The 22654-nt window shown below is 34.5% G+C and overlaps 1 protein-coding gene across 4 annotated transcripts in view; it reads left to right on the forward strand.

The window, feature by feature from the left end:
• Positions 1–22654, forward strand: part of TUSC3 (tumor suppressor candidate 3) — a 124138-nt gene that overhangs the window by 27484 nt on the left and 74000 nt on the right. For all 4 annotated transcript variants that reach the window (XM_080588926.1, XM_080588928.1, XM_080588927.1 and 1 more), the window contains exon 2: positions 16605–16774. In XM_080588926.1, the coding sequence (XP_080445052.1) occupies positions 16605–16774 (170 nt within the window). The remainder of the gene's footprint in view (positions 1–16604; positions 16775–22654) is intronic.

Here is a 22654-nt window from a genome sequence, read left to right on the forward strand (position 1 = left end):
TTATTTTGTGCAAGGAATTATTATTTCAATATTCTTGTTACTGATAATAATCAACATAAAATAAAAACTATGATACTATGCCTGTGCTCTGAACAACCTAAGTCTATAAAATTTTTATCATTGCAATACTAAAAAAGAAGTGTATTGTTCTACAGTTCGAAAGGTGTGATTAGTAGTGAGTTGAATACATGGATTCAGCTATGTATTTTTGGGGAGATGTGTAAGGTCTTGAACCTAGCTTCTTGTTTCTTTAAGCTTTCCAGCACAGATTTAAATATACTCTTCATCCATGTACTGTGGGCATGGCAGAAGCTCGCATCCTTTGTGCTTATAGTTTCTTGGCTGTTTTCCCAATCTGCTTCTCTCCTTCCTCCATTATCATAGATCCCGTGTTATTTTCAGAATATCATCTGAAAATCTTCTGGATCTCCTCTTCCTAGAAAAATAAATCCCATGGTTTTCTGAAACTTTTGAATGTTCTCTGTGCAACTCCAGTAACCAGCTCTGCTGGCAGTAAGCTCAAAGACAGTTCTTTTGTCTGTCTTCTCGTTCATTTCCATGGGAGAGGGGGATAATTTCATGTCTGTGTGTAATGGAAAAGAGAGAAAGGACCTGTTAAATCTAGTATGGACTGTGAGGTAATATAACAGGTAATTGAGCTTGCTCAAAATGGTTGTTACAATTGAGCTGGGCTCTCACCAGCACAACCTTCAGCTTTTGTAAAAGCATTGGCTCTGATATCAATCTTTTGGTGGGAATGTTTTGAAAATATACCTTTTCCTGAAATCTCTCATATTGGTTGAAATTTAAAATTTTAATTGTCTAAAGGTTGCCTTATGTGCATCTTTTTCTTCCCCCTGACAGTCTGTTTAAATGCCATTTACAAGTAGCAGAAAGGTAAATTTACCACTTGTGTTAACTGTATTTTTTAAGTGGAAATGTTATGATGTGCTCAAACAGGCTGTTTGTTTTTGTATACATAAGAAGGTTTATTTTAGCATTACAGATCCTGATAATTTATCCTGAAGGCAGAGCTGTGTATATGCAAAGTGACTTAGTCACACTACAGGTTACTTTTTTTTTTTTTAAGAGCTGGTTTAAAAAAAAAAAAAGCCATATAGCCCACCTGCCCTGTGTGTTGCATTTTATGGGATGTTCAGATATGTGGGCTTCTGTACACTTGCTTGTTGTTTGAACCATATGTTTGCATAATTTCTGGCAAAAGTATTTTCAGAAAAATATTAGATGTCTCTTCTTACCTTGTACCACAAAATGCTACGTTATTGGATGTTTGGCCAAACCCAATGGGCCAAGCTAACAGTGTCTCAGCTGAGCAGTCAGATGATTTCAGTCTAGTCAGTGTTACTTAGATTGTGTCTATAAGGAAACTCTGTATTAGTCATTTTTGTATAGATGACTAATATTCTACAGTTTCAGTCTGCATATGTAACTGTGTATGTATAATGCAGAATGTTAATTTTTATATTTATTGTTTGCTATATACATCTTATGCATTATAAAAATGATTTCCTTATTGGAACTATATTGTTCTGCAGAGCAAATTCAATTCAGCTGAACTAAATTCTTGGAGTGGGAGATAAGTACTTATGTACCAGGATAGTAAATTGGAAAATAATGCCTCTCATGCTTATTTTTAAATGTGATTCAGACCTAAAAGTTTACAACAAATCATGTGGTGTTCTCGTTAAAGGGTACGGTTCTGTCAAATGGAGATAAAGTATGTTCTTAGTCTTTATGTCTATAGGGATTAGGACAGTAATTGTATCTAATTTTTTGTGATGCTTTTCTCCTCCCTGTGGTCACTGATGTATTAGTTCAGTGAAAATATAGGAAGGAGTTGAAGTGTCGGTTGTGAATTTCTTAAGCAACAGGACTTAAGTTCAGATTTGTTTCATCTCTAGGCTTGTTAGAGCAAAGCGGTCCCCCCCACCCCTAATTGTTACCTTTAAGTATAGAGTAAAAAAAAAAAATGTATATTTGGAATATATTTGTAAATTATGGTATAATTTTGCAGATTTTATTTAGGGATGTGCACATACATAATGCTGTTACTCATTTTTTTCATTTTCCCCCTCATACTAAAAACGAGGAGGAAATTTTTCATAGTTCGTTTTGTAGAAGAGAGATTTGTTAGCATCCAGGTCATGAAATGAGGCCCTCATATAGCATGAGATATAAATTGTGCCAGGTTAGAATTGGAAGGAGCTAGTCAGTGTTATCTTTCCTTTTTCTTTGACATGTTTTTAACACTATAACAAGTTTCAGCTGCTTCCAATGATGAAAATCTCCCTAACTGATTATGTTCAAAGGTATGTAACCAATGTGAAATGAATGTTCCTGACTGGCATTTTTCCTTGTATTGAGGTGATTTGGTTGATGTACTTGCGTAGTCAGTGAATATTCACCAATTTTTGTGCTAAACTTATTGATGAGCTTTGTATTTATTTCAGATCTTACCTTTGTTTTTAGGACTCTATGACCTTCCTCTCAATATCAATTATTGTTAATCCGTCAAAAGCATTACCCTCTTACACTCCTCCTGCTCCCTAAACTAGAGAAAGTTTATGACATTTTTTTTTTCCCGCACTTGGTCTTTGACTAGTTAGTTAACTCGCCTTTTAGGTCCTCTTTGTAAAGGAGTTTGTAATGTTAAATTGGCAAATGAAGAGCTCAGAACTCTGCTCTCTGGTTATCAGCGGTCACTTGCTTCACCGGGTTTTATGGTTTATCCTTCCAATAGGAAGGTGTGAGTCTTCTAGCTTGGACCTTTGTGCTAGCGTAAAAATAATAGCAACATCTCTTCTGTTATAACTGTAAAGTGGTGTATTTTCACTTACTTTTTGGAGCTATTGGTGTAGCTAACTTTGCTGTTTCATTATCATGGCAAATGGCATAGCATTTGTTGGGGAAAGTGGTACAGTGCCTTTCTGTAGGATCACGTGGGAGAAGTGCAGTGCTTTATACCTTCTCAGTCATAAAGGCAAACCTTTTGCATGGAAGCTGTTTTTGCAGGTTTCTGAGGATTCCTTGATTTATAAAACAAGGTATCGTAGGTGCCTTGTTTTTTTCTACACTGATGGATGGGAATTGAAAGGTGAATGGGTGCTAGAAGGTAGAGTGGTTAACTAGTGTGTTAATATTGACCTTACAGAATGCAGATTTCAAAAGAAGGAAATTTAAATCTAAGTCAAGTTAGCTGCAGTGTATCTTTTCTCTTAGCTGCTAACCAAGAAGAGACAAGAAGCTGCATAAATTTTATTTGTATATGTATAGATGCGTTCTTTGAAGATAATGCAGTCTTTGGCTTCAGTAATTTTCATTGTTTATCCTTGTGGAGTTATCTTAAATACAAAGATAGCATTTTCTATTTCCATATGTCCCTGAGATACTGAATATGTAGTAGGGTATATAACACGTTTGGTCAGTTCCTGCAGTGTTTTGTAGGTGTCTGCAGTTGGATGGGGACTAGGCTGATGTTTAGCATGACCTGGTACAACCTCTGTTATATCCTTGCAGGACTCAAGAGCGGATCAGGGTGCCTGCAGATAATCAGGGGCAGAAATGGCTGTTCTACAGCTAGAAAAAAAAATAGTGAAAGTGCTTCACAAAATTATCGTTCTAACTGTTCTAAAGGCTAATTTCTAGGATAGGTCTGTGGCATGTACAGCTTTTACAGCCATGCCTCTTCTCTACTTTTATTTTTTCATTTTTTTTAATCAATGAAGTCCTTAAATTCCACCACTAAAAACAAACTGCCAAATACTTTATTTCCCTTACTTCTCTGTCATTAAACAACCTGCACTCCAAATGCACAAGGGTTCTTGTGTTTTCCTCAAATTCAGAAGCAGAATAACCAGCAGTCTACTGAGTCAGTTCTGGAACTGAAGCTTGGTGTTTCTTGACTTGCTTAGGTCTTGAAATAGGAATTTTCCTCTTTCACAAAAAAGTTTCTAGTGTCTGGGTGAGGTGGGGAGATCAGCAGTTATTTTTAGCCCTGGTAACTCTAGACTTAGCATATCTAATAGCTATCATTTCTTGTGCAGTGAGAGGAGGTTTGCTTTTATAAGTAATATTTATTTCTTTCCATGAGAGGTACACTGGAGGTGTTTAATCCTATGGGTATGTAAGTTTATGGGTGAAGCATGAAGATGAAGAGAACAGATAATATTAGTAAGAACTTATACATTTCTTTAAACACAGGTTCAAATTGGATATGCAGTCATATGTTACAAAACAAATTTTGTCCTTGATTTCAAGAACAAAACAATCTCTGCATGTCTGTCTCTTCTTAAGCCTCCATGCTTGGACAGTTTCAACCCCAGCATTAATAAATACCTGAGAATTCTTGAGCAAAAAATGTTGTATTTTCATTACAAGAAAAATCTGTGACTGATGTTGGTATCTGACGAGACACCAGAATGTAAGCTCAAGGCACAAATACATAGGACTGGATTCGTTAGTTCTATTAGTTCATCACTGAACTAGTAGTCTTTTGTTAAGTCTTCAAATGCTCATACAACTCAGTGTGGTAGGATGCACTTACTATTCATGTGTTCTGAAACCCTCTATACCATAAGCATCTTTTTCTGTCTGAATTTGAAAAGCAAATGATGGTTACAGTGCATATATTAATTAGGGTACCAACATCTAATGGCTTTAAAAGTGTGTGTATATATATAAATAAAATCACAGTAGTTCACAGAAGACATTTATTTCTGCTTTTAATAACCAAAGTTCTTATTTTCAAAACAACACTGTGGGAATACTGTATTATCAGGTACTTAAATGTATAATTTTGGAGATGGCACTGTCTAAAAATAAGTCAATTACAGACTTAAAGTCGTTAGTTTATGCAGTGATTCAATTCCCAAGTGATGTGCCATCATTTTCGTTAAGAAGTTTCTTCCCAGGCCATCCATGTTTAAAAGTATATTCAGAATATCTGCAGAGCAACAGGAATTACTAAAGTTAATAGATTAATAGCTTTGAAATAGAAAGTATACCCTTACAATTTTTCTGTTCAGTTACGGGCATGTGCGTATGTAAATCTGTATTGCAGGTTAGCAGAAGTGGAGTCTAAACTGAAAATATCTTGTTTTGGTGTTTGAAATACCAGACAGCATAGAAATTTCCAATGCAGCAAATACTGCGCTAGCCAGACTCCTGGCGTAAGCCCTGGGACAGTATCCTACCCTGACAAGCAGCCAGTAGAAATGCTCAGAAAGAGATGGTAAGAAAAAGACATCTATAGAATGTATTTCATTAGATACGACTTCTTTCTTACAGAAGTGTGTAGCTTCTAGGTTTTCTGAGCCTGAGGTTGTCTCACATCTTTGCTTACTTATCAATAGTAGAAGAATGGAAATAAGATGGCATTCAATTTGTGATTAGACAAACTTGCTAGGAAAGTTTTAGAGTCTGCCTAGAAATCAGTCTCTAAACAATATTATATTACAAATATATTCAAAGTAATTCTACTAATTTGTAGTAACTTCGGATAATTGTGTTGCTGTAACAAAAGATTTGGGCAAAAATCCAAATACATAATACTAGATTTCTTAGAGAATGAGAGAGTCACCAAAGCCAAAAATAAGCCATTTGGTCATATGCCAGTGTACTGAAGCCTTTGTCAAATTGTGTTTTGGTAGACCATATTCTAACGCATTCCCATTTTAATGATCTCAGTACCTGACTAGTTATGCTAGCTGTGCAATTTGGACTTTTATAATTTATGACACTACTCAAATTGAGAAACGTTCATGTTCTTTTGATGTTTTTGGCATCTAGAATTTTAAGGAAGAAATTCAGTTTGGTATCGGTGGTAGGTATTTAGAAGATGTTTGTCTTTAGTAATGATACTAATCTAAAGATTGATAACAATATTGATTGCGATTTTTTGATTAACAGCTTTGACACTTATGTTTTACATAGACTAGTTTTTGCATAGCTAGATATCCTACTTCAGAAAGTGTCTAATGTGCTTGTCACAAGATAGAAATTGTTTATTGCTTGTCACTACATCTTTGCTCTGCAATTAGTCTTTTAATTCACTTACTATTCACAGTGTGTTGTGAAGAAGCAGATGAGAGATCTAACTCTATTGCTTACTTTCCCTGTGTGCTAATCAGCAAGGTAACCTTTCTTTTTTTCTTTTTTCTTTTTTTTTTTTTGGGGGGGGGGGGGGGGGGCGTAATTGTAAACATGCCACTAGAAAATAGGTACTTGAGACTCTTTTTGGTAAAAAAACAAAAAGGCAAACCTGTGACCTCTCTCTGTTCTAAGTCTGGAGAGGTGAGGTATCCAGATTGTGCTCATACCCAGAATATTTTTCGGTCAGATACTTTGTGTGGCCTCTAGATCAGCTTAAGTGGTCTTTCTGTGCTTGCGTGGAATAACGTCTTTGTAAGAACTCTGCTGATGTATTGATTTAGTTAAAGGTCACTTAGCCTCATCTAAATGTCTTTTATGTTCTTTAGTATTCTATACCCTCATTTTAACTGTCCATTATATAATAACAAAATAAGGTAATGTACTGTTATGCTCCTTGTTGGAGCAATTGGGAAAAAAATAAAATCTTACATTCATTATTCTTAAGGGGATTCTGTCAGCGTTATTACGGCATGTTTGATTGAGCTGTCATTGTTTTCTTGTTCAAGCAGTTATATTTCTGATTACTAAGCAGTGCTTAAGTGCTCTTACAACAATTTCATTTCTGCCCTTTCATTCCTTTTTATTCTAGTATGTTTATGCTCATTTATGGAACCAAGGCATCTTTGATTTGTATTGTATTCACTTGGCATTTAAAATTTTAAATGATTGTTGAAGTTAAATTAATTTGCATCCTTTCTTTTAATAGGATGTGCTCCTGTCCCTTACCATTCTTCTGTTAGAATCTAGTTTGCTATAAAGTCTTAGTGCTTTTCCCATAGCTAGCTGTTTATTATAAGCTTCTTTTTAAAGTAAAACTTATTGCATCAGTTGTTCATAACCTTTTCTGTGCATCTAGTGATTGAAAATAGAACCTACAGCATCTTCATTTTAACCTGATGTTTGAAATAACTTAGAAAATTGATGAGGAAGAAACTGCCTTTTTAACATTTACCCAAGGTTTTATTATCTGGGTTTATTACTGGGTAGCACAGTACTTCACAGCTTTGAGGGGCTAGTCTCTGTGGTTATTCCACAGTGAAGAGAGCTCAGCTATGAATGGCTTTGTAAAATGTCTCTCTAGTATTCCTAGATAGAAAAGATCTGGCTGCAATTTAAGCTCTTTAATTTTTCAGAGAGAGAATAAGTTACACTTTATATATACTGTTCTCTAAGATTGAGTCTTAAGGCATATTCCCATATGGGCATACGTATATTCTTTTGTCTTCACAGTGTTTTGCCTGAGTTGTCCAAGCTAATTCTTTTTTTGTGTCTTAGCATCCAGTAATACCCTGAACTCTTGTTGCTTTTTCAGTTTTTGTCCCCTTTCAAATGGTGATTTACTGAAGACATTTCACCAAATGAAAAGCAACTTTAATTTTCTGAAATGGTTTACCTGTGTGTTATTGCCATTGTTGTCATTGAGGGGAAGAAAAGAGAAATGGCTTGTGTCTAGTTTCTATACTATTGAGACTTTGCTTTTAGTGCACAAATGCCATTTCTTTAAATGATCTGGATAGTTTAAATAAGGTGCTGATTACAGCAAATGTTGGAAAAAAAAAAGTGAAGGGAAAAGAGTGGGATCAAAAGTTTCTTTTTTTTAAATAAAAAAAAAAGCAGTGTTAATAGTGAGCTGGAGAAGTTAATATTTCTAGCAAGAGAGGTACACATATTATGTAACAGTTGTTGAATGGCTTCCAGTTGTTACTTCATAATTCTCTACTGTACATTCAGCCAGGCTGCTGAGTGCTATGAGATAAGTATTACAGCAAACTGAACTTCATAAAAGGTCTTGGATGTGTGGAAGAATTCCTGAAACTCAGAATGGAAATACTAATAGAAACTAGCTTAAAGGACTGTCTTAGCTAAGTATGCAGTCTTAGCTAAAACTCAAAGTATTCAGAAATGACAGACTGAATGAGTGTATTAATGCCACAGCATGTCTTGATGATCTGTAGCTATGAGGTATGTTCCTGGGCAAACAAAGTTTTTATTTGTGAAATAATAGCTGGGCATAGAACTGATTTAAAAGTATCTGCTTAAAAATCATAAGTTTACTAACCAAAAGGTATGGTCATATCCAGTTATCAGGAATCTGAAGAGTCTGTGATTCTAAATAATGAAAAAGCATAGGCATTTATAAGATGCTTAGCCTAGTAATTGTAACTCTGCACAGATATTTCAATTTTGACCCAAGGGAATGGCATGAAGCTGCGATAGAAGAGGTTCAGGCTGGATGTTAGGAAAAGGTTCTTCACTGCAATGATGGTTGAGCACTGGAACAGGCTCCCCAGGAAAGTGGTCATGGCACCGAGCCTGCTGGACTTCAAGAAGTGTTTGGACAATGCTCTCAGACACATGGTCTGATTTTTGGGTGGTCCTGTGTGGAGCCAGGAGTTAGACTCAGTGATCCTTGTGGGTTCCTTCCAACTAAAAATGTTCTATGATTTGCTTCTTATTCAGTAACGTTAGTTTTTAACTTCTTGTATCATTTTAATATTTTGGAAAGGCTTTTTTCCCATTTTATAATTAAAAGCTTTTGCAATATTTTTGCTAGGTCACTCTGGAATGTTTTCCAGTGAGAATAAATTGAACTTCTTAAGTCTTCCTATATAACATGTAGTCTTGGAATCTTCCTGGTTGTCCTATATTAAGTTTTCCCAAGAGTAATATCTTTTCAGTGTAAAGGTGACCTAAACAAAATATACTTTGAGGTTTAGCAGAATTTTTCCTTCTAGTATCTTTTCTATAACTTGTAATTCATCCTCCTTATATTTGTCTTTATAGAATCATTAAGGTTGGAAAAAAACTACAAGATCATCTGGTCCAACCATCCCCCTACCACCAATGTCACCCACTAAACCATGTCCCTAAGCACCACATCCAATTTGTCCTTAAACAACCCCAGGGGGGACGGTGACTCCACCACTTCCCTGGGCAACCCCCGTTCCAATGCTTGAATGCTCTTTCTGAGAAGAAATGTCTCCTCATTTTCAACCTAAACCTCCTCTGGCACAACTTCAGGCCATTCCCTCTAGTCAGTAGTTATCTGAGAAAAGGCTGCTCCCCATGACTTCCTTTCATGTTTTTAATAACTTTTATGATCTGTAGGGGAAAAAAAGGGGGAAAAAGTCTATTGTTAATACTGTACAAGCCATGTTACCTAGGCCTATTTCTATAAACTCTTAAGAGATTAATGCAGTGTTTAACACAGTACAATAGGGATATGTGCTTGTTTACAGTACTAGAGTCCTACTCTCTACTTAATACTGTTGACTATACAGACTTAATTTTATACTAGGTGAACTTTATAAATAGTTATATTAAAAATTGTGACATGTTATGAATGTGCTGAAAAATATTTATTAAAAAGAACGAATTTCTTATAATTTGAAAGCAATAATCAATTATGGATCCATGGAAATTAAGGATCACTTTGAAATCCTCTGAATCAAATAGATCCATGTAAACCATTATATAGGTTAATTTATAGCCTGAATTTTCTAATGCGAAAAATATGTATTAATGTAATTTTATTTTTGTATAGTGATCAGAAATTGACAGCTTTGTGTAATAGGAAATCAACAAAACTTTTCTTTAATTGTTAATAGTGCATCTTGTGGGCTAAAATAATATTAATTAAAAAAACTTGCTACTTTTAGTTCTGACTTGTTAGGTCCAGATAGGACCTTAAAAGGGCAGTTTACTTTTCCATCTTCTGTGAAATAATAATTGTGCATAGAACTAACTTAAAGCATCTGTTTAAAAATCATGATGAAAAGATGAAATTCCAAGAAGCAAATCCTGTTTAAACTGTCACAGCTATATCAACTTCGAGTCAGTGGAGCATAATATTGAGTCAGTCATACTGTGCCAGTTTACATGGCTTCTCAATTATTTTTAGGCAATGGCTTTTCGTAAATAAAATTTTCCCTTTCAGACAAATTACCATCTTTAAAAATTTCTTTGTACATTACTAGTTAGTAATCTTTCTATTAACAAAGAATTTATTTTTAAAAGGCACAAAAATAAAATTAGCTTTGAAAGATCTTGGAAAGCTGCAGAGGATAGAGGAGGACAAGGGAAGAAAACATTTTAGTACAGATAAAAACTTTCTCAACAAGGAATTAGATTATGACCTGTAGAAGATTGTACAGTGCTTCTGATGCCTTCAGAATTTGATGTAAATGTTGCTAATTTCTGCTGAAGAAAAGCATTTTCCTTCATGGAAGATCAGGTACCTTTAATCCTAAAGGTCCCCGTTAAAGCTATTTTCTTGTGTTGTTTATGAAGAAATTGCATTTAACAAAGTGTAAATTTGACATGACCCACAATTTCTATTCCTGTTTATAGACAAGTTCAAAACAATAAATAATATTTTATGTAAAGCTACTGATGCTGCAGGTCTGTTTTTTCCAAGAGGAATTAACTTTTTACAAAATATGAAATATGCTTTAATAGTTCTCCAGGGTCATGGAAGTGCTAGAGAAGAGTGAAGATATAGACAGATCAAAGAATTTTTTTTTAAAGTAACTTCAAGTCCATAAGCCATAGAAGCTCTAGTTTAGACTTGGCTCTTACAGAAAAGAAAGAAATCATAATGAATATTTAGAGAAACTCATGCTTCAAGCAGTCTTTCAGTCTACATTAGCTCTTTTTGGTAAGGTATACGTTTAAGAAACACGACAATCAAGCCACCTCAATTTTTTGATTAGCAAAGTTGTAATTTAATAAATCCTTTAAAAACATAGTTAGTTTATCTCCTGTAGCAATGTTAGTGTAACACCATTAATTTATAAGATACTTTTTTTTTTCCCTACTGAAACTGTGAGATTTGAGCTACTAGGCTGCATTTGAATTTTTCATCAGGAAATGGGGCATGGCTTGCTAATAAATGGTTCCTCGGTCTCACTATTAGAGTCTTCATCTAATTCTTAGGAATTTTTGAGGACTTTTTCTTAATACTGGTATCTCCTCTTACAGACCTTGGCCCTACCTTTCCAGAGTTAAGGTCTTGTGTGTTCACAAGTCTAGTTGTATTCAAGGGGGCATCCTCTTTTTCTCATACCTAAAGCCTCTTCTGAAATGTGAAGGAGGCCGGTTGGTAGACCCAGTAAGTTTCAAATGAATGAGGGCTAATTTGGAAACTGAAGCATTTAGTAGGATCTTTGGGACTTCACTTTTTTAATGGCCGTTTGTTGTAAGTTACCTGTGTGGTGATGTTCTAACCGAAGGCAAGGTAAATCAAAAGAGGTTTAAAGTAGAAACTCAACTCAAAATACGTTTCCTGTAATGTAAACTCAAACAAAATGTTAAAGATGCTCTGACAGAACTCTTGTAAGAATCAGGGAGAAACTACTCTTTGCCATACTCCTGCCATATTACTGTGATACATTGTATTTCCCAAATCAGCTGTTGCCAAGATAAACAGATCTGAATTAAAAGAGATTTAAGACTGTACATATTTTGTCTTAAAAATAAGAGGTTTGTCTTGAGAATGTATCACATCCATTGGGCAGCCAGGGCAAGCTGCAATTGGGAAAATCTGTGTTTTTTGTTTGTTTGTTTCTTTCTTCCCCAGCCATGCGTGGTTTTATTTGGTCCAAGAGAAATTTACAAAATCTGGTCAAGGAAGATTAGCAGTCAAGTGAGGGGAAACGTGTATACAGGGTGGTGGTTGTTTATCCTTTGTCTTGTAGTCATTGTGTCTTTGGTGAATAGATAAATAAAGCCATGTTTTGAGTTGCTAAGCTGCTAGTGGCAGAGTACAAAAAGGAAGGCTTGTAAATGCCAAGCTCTACTGGGTTAAGAAGCAAGGAAGAGATACAGGGGATCACTGGGAAGCAATCCCTAACTGGGAATTGCTTTGTGGAAGGCTTCTAACCAGGTGCAGATGCCAGAAGCCAGGCCTGCCAGCATCATCTTTTTCATAGCTTGTCACAGTTTGCCTACACTTCTGACAGGTGGCATAGTTGTTTCATCACATCACTGGAAACCGAGATCTATAATAGATGAACTTTAACTTTATTCTTTTGCTTTGTTCTTGATTCAGTGATGTGGGTAACTTCACGTGGAAAAATCTTTTGCTAGCCATAGTAACAAAAGCAGAATTATTTAGAATTGCTCTCCTGAGCACCTGACTTCAGTAGGGACTGCTCATCTGCTTAACAGGATTGAGGCCAGAACATTAATTGCTCTGCTCCTACTCCAGCAACAAAAATGATTTTCATAGGTCATCTCTTCATGGAGAAATCCCTGAACTGCTTTATTTATTGCCTCAGAAAATTCCTGGATTCTGATTTTCTCAGTTATGTTTTTATGGTTTAGTTTTGAAAAAAAATGTGCTGTATATTTGCATTTGTTACAAAACACTGTAGGAAGAGCAAGCAGTGTTACTGTTGTGTTTTACAATTCTTAATGTTCGTGTTGTTTACACACGTAGATCTTGCATTTTCCTTTATTCTAGTTGGAGCATCAGCTAATGAAAATAAATGATACATGGCTGCCTTTTCACCGATTGATTTAAATGTTTTCCATAGCTGTTTGCACCAACGACATTCCAAGGTTTTTCTTAAAAGAGGAATTTTGCTTCCTCAGATTTATGCTTATGTAACAACAACAACAACAAAGTCCCTTTGAGTTTTCAGCAGAAAGCTGGTAAATTAACTAGTGAGTGTTCAGAGGATCTCTTTAAATAAATGTTTAAACAAATGCAGGGTCTTCTATGAACTGGAAAGGAGCAGAAAACTAGCAGCATAGATCAAAAATGAGATGATTGTGATTTTTCTGGACGTGAGCAGCAATCATTCGAGTATCTCTGTCATCACATGCAGTTTTTTGCCTAGTGTGTCAGATTTAGCCACCTTCTCTTATTTGGGGATTTGGAGAGATGGAGGATTGTGGCAAACAGAAAAGTTTGCAAAGTGGAAAGAGGTGTGTCAGTAACACTTTAACAAAAATCTGGCATCTTAAAGGTGATTCACTTTGGTGATAGTTTCTGCATAGCTGGATGATAACCAGTGGAAGAAAAATGCTGAAGGATATCTTTAGTTTCAGTAATGTACGTTGCAAGAATAATTTAGGGTCATGTTAATTTTCTTTTTTAACAATGCTTTCCTGGGTATTAATTAACTTTTTTTCCCTTAGTTTTCCAATGCTGTTCTTTTATGCAAGAGAAAAAATTTGACTGGAGATATAGCTTATAGTCATACTTGTAGTCAACAATCTTTTTTTTCTCTTTGTTTTTATGCAGTCTTATTTTAAAAACTGTTTATTTTCTTACAAAAATATCAAATATACATTCTGGATTATGAAATCTCAAAGTCCAGTCTGCTAGCTTCAGCATTTAAAATATACATTTTTTTCTCTTTTAATAGACTGGTCGATTTCTGACTATATAGACAGTAGGTGCCTTTTTTGATTCAAAGTTGAAAACAGTTGTAGTGTTGAAATCTGCCATCTTTCCTGAACGCTGATGCTCAACTTCAAAGTAAAATGCACAGCTACAGTGGAAACTCATTTAACACTAGATTTTTCTTTCATTATTACATGAGATGAGCAGCATTCATTGTGTAAAGGTTTTATAACCGACCAGTATCAGACCTCACCTATCTGTAAAGTGTTATAAACAAGAAAGCCTTAAAATATAGGACATGGCACAGACATCACTGTGAAGCTACCTAACTCCAGAAGATCTGATCTATTCATTATTCTGCAAAAGCAGACTTTCGGGAATAGAAGTGATTTTTTAAAAAATGGTAGGATAATTAAGTACAGTCAGTTATCTAAGATTAGGTAATCTGGCCATTAGAAGAATTTTTGTAACGTTATGTGATTATCCACTGTTTATTCAATGGTATTTTTATATTCAAAAAAATGGTAGATTTTTCAGAATCCATGGAAGCAAGTGATAAAGTTGTACCTGACAAGCAATACTTCAAGAATATGAAGTTGGTTACTTAGTACAGTAAAATTATTTGGTTAATTTATTTGCTCACTTTCTACCTGGCACTTAGAAAAAGCAGAACAAAAGACATACGTGGTTGAGAACATTGTGGTGAACTTCATGGTACTCTACAGGAGCCTTCATGGTTACATGTAGGTGACCACATACATGACTAAATCTGAAGGGGAGAAAAAAAAAAACACCACACCACAAGGCCATTGCTTAGGGTAACACAAGTTTCCAAATTCAGCTTTGTATGGGGCTTCTCTGGGGAGTTCTCTTCTGGTATCATTGATAATTTTATAGAAAAATATGGTATAGCAGTAATAAACAACTGTCTTTTTCTTCCCTGTTTTTTTCTGTCAAGATCATGCTTTCACTTTAATACCCTTAATGATACTTCATGGGTTTCTATTTCTTTTCTCTGAATAAGACCTATTCTGTAAAGTGTGTGGTTTCTCTACCAAGAAACATATTATACATTCTTCTGTGCTAATTTAAAAGTTATGTTGTTTTATTAGTTCTTTTTGGTTTATCCTTTACTTCAGTTATTCCAACTTTTGGAAATATTTTCCACATCCTTTTTGCTCTTTCTGGTATACTGCACATTGTGTACTGGTGTGCCCAATACAAAACCAGTGTATCTTTTTGAAATTAATGTTTTATCTGGATACAGCTAACTGAGGATACAAATGAGTAGGCTTTATTTTTTTATGAATCCTGCTTTAAAAAAAAAAAAAAACACAAAACTTTTGTAATATCTTATTGATGCAAAACTACCAAAAACTAGTAAGTCTATTAGCAGAAGAAAACTTCTAGTATTAATTGCTTCATTGGTATTCTCATGATAACAAAGTTGTAATTTCTTCTTTGGATTTGTGATTATAAAACTCAGCTAAAATATTGCAATGGCAATGAAAATTTAAAAGATCTTTTTTTTCTTTAAGGCTTTATGGGGACAAATAAATGTAGCTGTCTCAAAACTGCTCAAGATTTATGCTGATAAAGGTTCCTTTAGACTTAAAATTTCTGATTACCATTTGTGCCTTAGAAGGAGCTGTAAGAGCCATCTTCTGATAATTTTTAGGATGGAAGATCTGACGGTAATTTTCCTTTATTGTTGTAGTTAGTCCTTCCCTCCCTCATATATGTATCTTGACTCTTAATTATGGCCATACTGATTTGTCAGAATGTTACTAGATTAAGTTATTCTTCTATTTTATTTTTATTTATTTTTTTATCCTAGAGAAGCTATCTTGTCTCCTTGGACAGCTGTTCTTGCACAGTATTTGAGTTCTTCTTTGTCTCGCCTGTTACCATGTTCTCTTTTCCCAGATCCTCATTGGTTTCCTCTTTCACCAACTCATCCTAGCCTTATCACAGGTCTCACACCTTCCAGTTTTCTGACCTTAGTTTCTCTCTTGGTTGGTGCCCCTTCACTTTCTCTCTATTTCTGTCTGTCTCTTTTTTTCTGTCCTGCTCACCCTCCCTCAGCACTCAGCTTCTGTGTGTATCGTTCCAGTTTTCTTAGCTGGTTTTTTTCCCTCTGCTATTACTCAATATAGGCAGCTTCCACAGTGTCCTTGGGTGAGGAACTTAAAACAAGATGGATTGTTGCATTGGTCCTGGTGTGTTGTAGGTGTAGTGATCCACCTACGGCATAGTCAGTGCAGCCTCACTCAAAGTAGGTGATTTTAAGAAACTAACAATTCTCTACAGAGCGTGTATGACATCAGTCTCACTTGGAAAAAAAAATGTATAAATAGATTTTCACAGGAATAGTTAGATGAATGTATTTGATGTAAGGGCCATCTGCTAATGTGTGTCATAGCCTGCTTTTAGATCGTTCATGTGATTTAATACTTCCATGGAAAAGAAAAAAGCATGCAAGCAAAATGTGTTTTTTTCTTATACACTCATAGTTCAGCCCAAATAGTATGGTGATCTCAGTCTTAAAAGCAACTAAAACCATGATCTTATAATGGAATGTGCCTAGCTGGGTTTACAAAACAGGGCAATCTGTATCAAAATACAAAATATTAATGTATAAATTCAACATAAATACGCATATTTGTAAAGAAAGTCTGCATGTTATATCTATTTCTTTGTAACAGATTTTTCTTTCATCTTAATGTTTGACTGACAATATCTTCCTGTGATTCTTATTAAATAGAATGTATGCATAATGCTGCATCATCTAAAGCTTCCAATTTTCAATGCAAGTTAAATGATTGCCATACTGATATCTCTTATTTAGTCAGCCTTACTCTACTCCTTTGCTGTAGGTAAGAAGCTGTCTGATTTCATTTTGTGCATCCTTTCTCTTTAAGACCAGATTGAGTTATTTTAAGATACTTACTATCTACTTGTGTACATACAAGACTAAACTGTGCTATACAGTTGTCCCCTCTGGGCATGCAAAGGCAGAATATAGCTACAAAGTGCTTGAAGTTTAAGCTTAAATGTTCCTCATCTTTGTCCTCAATTACAGAATCTTCTGGCTGAGAAGGTAGAACAGCTGATGGAGTGGAGCTCAAGGCGCTCGGTCATCCGCATGAATGGAGACAAATTCCGAAGATTTGTGAAGGCTCCACCTCGTAACTACTCTGTGATAGTGATGTTCACTGCTCTGCAGCCACAGCGGCAATGCTCTGTTTGCAGGTAATTCATTTTTTTTCCATCTTTCTCATCACAGTTTTCAGTTGAACATTTTAATCAATGTGAAATACAGGTAGGATTGTTCTTTGCTTGGGGCAGATATTTACCATTTAACAGCCTCATGTGTTTGTTAAAGCATCTTTTCAATTTCTTTTTAATATATATGATAAATTTTAGAAGTTTTCTTAGTTTCAGCATTTTTTTTATTACAGTTGAACCAAATGTATGCCACCTAGGACTAAAACTTTTTAAGAAATCTGCTTTATACTATAATCAGTCGGCTGCAATCTTTCCAAAGATGTTTTGTGATAAAGTAAATAATTACCATTTAATAATATGACATTTCACTAATTTCTCCTGTTAAGTGATATCTAAGGCTCTGATACAGATGTGAGTTATGCTGTAATTTCACTGATTTGGATGGTTCTTACATGCAAGTGAGTTTTTCCACGAGGCAAAATACTGTGGAATACTGTCTGGCACTGTACTTTGAAATGTGCCGTTAGCTCCTTTTAGAACACATATTGGAGTGGTAGTGGTATTCTTCTAAGTCCAAGATCTTTCTCTGCAAGTTTCTAGTTCAATGCAGTTAAACAAAAGATGACAAATGATAGACATGGGAATGGGGCCAAGGGACTGAGAGCTAGTTATGTACTTAATTACATTACTAAATCAGAAATTGAGCTAATAAAACCTTCTTCAGCCAAAACATGCATTAGAAATTACTGTGTTTAGTAAAAGGTGGGCTTATTATGCAGGGTATTCAAAACTTATCTAAATAGGCACCAGAATGCTGCATAGAACTATGAAATAAGTAACATTTATATGAACAAATATTCATTTGTTTTAAATGGGTGTACTGTAAGCAATACTTAGTTGATAAATATTAGTAACTTGTTGGATTTCTTAGGCAGTGGAATGCAACATTTACAATAGAAACTTCAACTTGCTTACAATCATAAGATGTAAACCTGTAGTTATATATGTTTTTTCTTAGACTTTTTAATAGGTTAATTTTTTGCTATTGGTTTCAGTTTCTCAGTTTTGAAGAAGAGTGTGTAAATTGCATTCCCATGAGTTCACCCTCCACATCTGAACTGTGAAGGGGAGGAAGTTAGGTACAGAAGCTGTCCAGCATTGCTAAGTCAAAGAAATACTGCTTTACCACTTCCTGCACTTGGTTGCTACTATTTCTTTGCATTGCCAGAGTTTAACTTTAGGAAATGAAATAAGAGTTGGAAGTTTACCATATTGTTTAAAATCACTTCTTATTTTCCTTCCAAGTAGATAAATCTACAGGAGATGTGGTAAATTCAGCATAAGGAGTCAGCATATCTGCCATTATAATGGTGGTAGTCAATTCATTCTCTATGTGATATACAGATATTTTTGTAGGGCATGTGAAAACAACGTAAATATTACTATTTAAGAAGTTAATTTTGCTTACAACTGTATATTGTTTAAGGAATTTAACCTTATAAGCTTCATCCTGTAATATGCTAGGCTAGGTATTTATGTATAGAAGCAACTAGAAATCTTTAAGCATAACAGGAAGAAAAAAATCAACATACTGCTTTCAGTTGGGGTTATTTAAATGAATGTGAAGTTGAGATCCTCTCTTTCATGTGAAATAAAAGAAATTTAATGAGGTTGATCGTACTGCACATAAAACCATTATTAGGAAAATCGACATTTTCGAATCAATGGCTAATTAATGGATAGGAGCACTGAAAAGATATACAGAACTGAAATGCATGCATTACTTTATTGTTAGCTATTCAGTAGCTAGTTTGCCTAAAGAAAAAATAGATTTTTAACTAAATCTGTAATGTTCTGTGAGGATGCTTCTGTCCACAGTTTAAGTTAATTGTTGCTAATCAAAATATTTTTGAAACAGCTGTATACAAAAATCAATATTATATTTAAAATAAAAAGTAGTATCTAGACTGAAATATTTGTCTTTGAATGACTGTCTCAAGAATTAGTACGTTCACCCCACCCCCCAAAAAAAAAAAAGGTCTAAAGGTCTTCCCGGTCTTCCCTCTTTGGTGGATAGATTTGACAGTTTGGTGTTTTATCTCAATTTCCAGTTTGTAAAGAATAGGGGAGCAGTATTTTTAAAAGAGAAATGTAGTGTGCTGCTGTTGCATAGAGCTACCTCAAATGCTAAGCATGAATAACACAGCATTATATGAAAAAAAAAAAAAAGGAAAGAAAAAAAGAGAAATAACAGGTTGGATAGCAATGGTGGGAGATGTGCTCCTCTTCTGCAGAAGAGCAGTGAAAACTGATTGTCATTAGAGCAGGCCATTGCAGACTTGCTCATATGAGGCCATAAGGGATAATGTGTCCTATTGTGTTAAAATAAGCTATATCTTTTGTATCTGATTTTGCATTTGTCTAAATTTAGAATGCTTGATGTCAGGTTGATCCCCTACTTACAATGTTGTTGTACATTCTTCCAAGTATTTTGAATGATTGTGCTACCAACAATGGAGATGTAGTTTCTTCCATCTAGGGAGTTAGCATCACCTTTGGCACTCTATCAGAGTGAATATAAAATCAGTTTGGTGGTCAAGTTTTGTACCAGACTAAGGAATGCTGTCTGTCCATTGCTGAAGAGTGTTGTTGTTTGGACATTGTCTAGAAGGTGTGAAGAAAGATCTTTTTCCCAATCTTTTCAACACCAGAAAAGTTCCAAATTTTGGTTAAAACTTGGCTGAGTGATCATAGCCAAATCTTAAAACTTTGGGGATTATGCTATGTAATAACTTCTGAAAAAGTTAACATATATTCTTAACATATAGTAAGAACCTACATGTGGAGAAATGACCCTATTTGTCTCAGAAAATCCAAGATTTTTCTGTGTGCAGCAAGGACGACATTGTCACATCAGTCACATAAATCACTTAGAAGTTACACGTTTGTGAAAGCATGTGGAAATAATATGAATTTACTCTTAAAATGCTGCATGCCAAGAAATCCTTATGACTTCAGAAGTTTGGGTGAAACTATTGTGTGTAAAAATTAACCTTTCAGTTAGCAGCTGATCTTTTTGATTAAAATCAACGCATATTGCATATTTTGTAGATGTTCTCAAGCAAAAATTACTGAAGATCTTTTTTTCCCAATGGAATGAGAAGCATTTTTTACCGTTGCAGGAAATAAATAGATAATGTTACACATCAGCTTGAGAAGGGTCAATTGAAAAAAAAAAAAATCAATGATTCTCGCTTAATTTGTCAATTTTTATGTAACTTATCTATTCATCCAGTGCTTTATGTCTTTGTTCCTAATACATGTCATATTGTTGTATTTAATGCTTTCTCTTTACATAATTTTGCTTGATTTGCTTCAAATTCTTTTACATCATCTCTTTTCAATATTTTAAATACATACTTTTAAAACTTAAAAATTACATGTATTCAATTCTGATATATTCTATGCCCATAACAAATCAGATTAATTTACAGATGATTCTGAAAAGGCAACAACCAATTTGTCAACTCGGAGACATGGATTGGTTTTGTATTCATCTTAATGAAATATTTTCACTAACAGTTTTCCAAAGGCTATGTTTATGAAGAAGCAGCCAAAAAAGGCTAGGAATGGAGAGAAGTTTGTGTAGCCCGTAATTTTTTCACCCTGTGTTGACTAGACAGTTGTATTTTTAAGAGCTTGTATTGAAAGGAGCACTCCTATTAGATGAAGTTGTGTATACATCTGTAAATATGTGTGTGTGTAAAGATATGTATAACAAATATATAAAATCATCTATATCATAATTTTATACAAATACAAAAAAGTGTATACTGTTGGTCATGAGGGAGCCAGCTCAATTTTGCAGGTGTGGCATACGTTTTCTAAAGACTTCTTTTGTTGCATTTTGAGTGACAAGGCTGAGTTCTGTCAGAAAGGATTAATGGTGTCTGTTGGACTAAGTTGTAGTTACTGCAGAAATCATGCTGCAGCATGAGCTCCAAGTCAATTCCTTAATAACTATTTCTTTTGTATTTGTTTTAGGACTATAAAAAAGGTAAGTTATAATTCAACATATAGTTTGTGCATTTTTAAGTTCTGAGCTTAATGTCATGTACCTTTCAGAAAAGGCCCTTAAGTATAGCCGCCTTCTACTGTTGACTCACAATGTGCAGAAAGGAATGACAAAATATACAAAATAATAAGTTCCACATATTTTTATTACCATCTACTCCATCAGTAAGAGATACCTAAGAGGAGGTTTTTTATCTAGAAAAGAAAGGAAGTCTATTGGTTTCCCTGTTCAAGAGGATATCTGAGAAAACTGTTTTCAAGTAGTTGATCAAAGAGTAGGTCAAAAGCAAAAAATAAAATTCTGACAGTCAAGGAGTTGTCATGAGAAATAAGAAGACAGTATCCTCCCTCTACCTTTCAGCTTTTTGCTGGTTGATCATGAGCGGGTAGTGAGAAAATCATGGCTATGTCTCTTAACTGTACTGAGAGGGAATTATCTTTTGAACTTTTGTACAAAAAAGGAACAGGAGGTGTGGAAGGAGCCACTGAAAGTTCTGTGTTTGTTTTTTTCCAGTGCACTCTAGTATCTCAATAGAAGTATGGATGAGTCTTGTTTTCCAAAATAGTAGTTATCTGTGTGGACCATGAGACCTTATTCTCTTTCTACAAAATACGATCTTATAGTGTCCTTTTATCTCCAGGTTAAATAGGAATTGGATCTATTGGGATGCTGTAAATAGAATAGCATGGATTTTAGCTTTCTTTCTGTTATTATCGATATTTAGATTGCATAAATAGTGTAGTATTCAACTACTGTCCATTCTGTCTTATTTTGTAGTGTTTGGAGTATATTCTGGATGCATTTGTTAAGTTCTTTCATGCTTTTCATCATGACATCGAGTCACACTAAAAACAAAAGCAAATAACCAGTTTGAATTTATTATCTTGATACTGAGTAGTAGTTTAAATACGCATTTAGCCTGTTTGTCTCATCTTTTAGGGAAAACCATTCCAAATAATAAGAAAAAAAAGTTGTTTTGGAAGTAAAGTGCAGCATTGATCACAGTTCTACTTAAGCAGATGGGTTAAGAACTGGTAGGTCACCTGGTAGTGCATTCTTTGCCAATTGTACATTTGTAAATGTTTTTTGCAGTCCATAACATGCCAAAAATTGATGTTTTTACTGCTGTCTTTGACAAATAATTCCATAGTCTATTTTATTCCTTTTACGATATTCAGTTTGCGTTTTCCCTAATATAATGTCAGACTAATAGAATAAAATTAATCAAATTTAATATAGCTCAAGCAATACAAATGTGATTATCTGCCATAGACACCAATGTAATTAATCTTTTTAAATAAAACTTAATATTTAATGAGTGCTCTTGTGTAATGTGTGATATTTTATAGACCATTTTGCCTAGCAGCTTACTTTTCAGTGGGTTGAATATTCTAGGAAACTCTAGTAGTAGCATTTTATTTTGATCTGGTCATTATTTTCTAGAAGTTGGTTATTATTACTGTTGGTGTTGCTAGTTCCTATATTGCTACATGTTATGACAAAATTAAGAGGTGACTGTAGCAGCAATATCATTTAAATCTTTTCTATCAAAAAATCCTGTCAAACTAACAAGAACAGTGCTAATGTTAATCTGATGAGTTCATACCAAGTATGGTTCTGCCCTATGTCTTTACAGTATTTTATATAATGAATTATATAATTAACATTGCTTCATGTAAACAAACTGTGATAGAATTGATGTTAACTAATGGTAGTGATGGACAAGTAGATAACTAGTGATGGAATTGATATAACTGATATAAATTGGAGGTTGATTTTTTTTCCAGCCAAGTGCTTACACTGTTTATGATTATTATATCTAAGAACGA

This window comes from Anser brachyrhynchus, assembly GCF_964034855.1.
Source record: "Anser brachyrhynchus genome assembly, chromosome: 4".
Classification (NCBI taxonomy): domain Eukaryota; kingdom Metazoa; phylum Chordata; class Aves; order Anseriformes; family Anatidae; genus Anser; species Anser brachyrhynchus.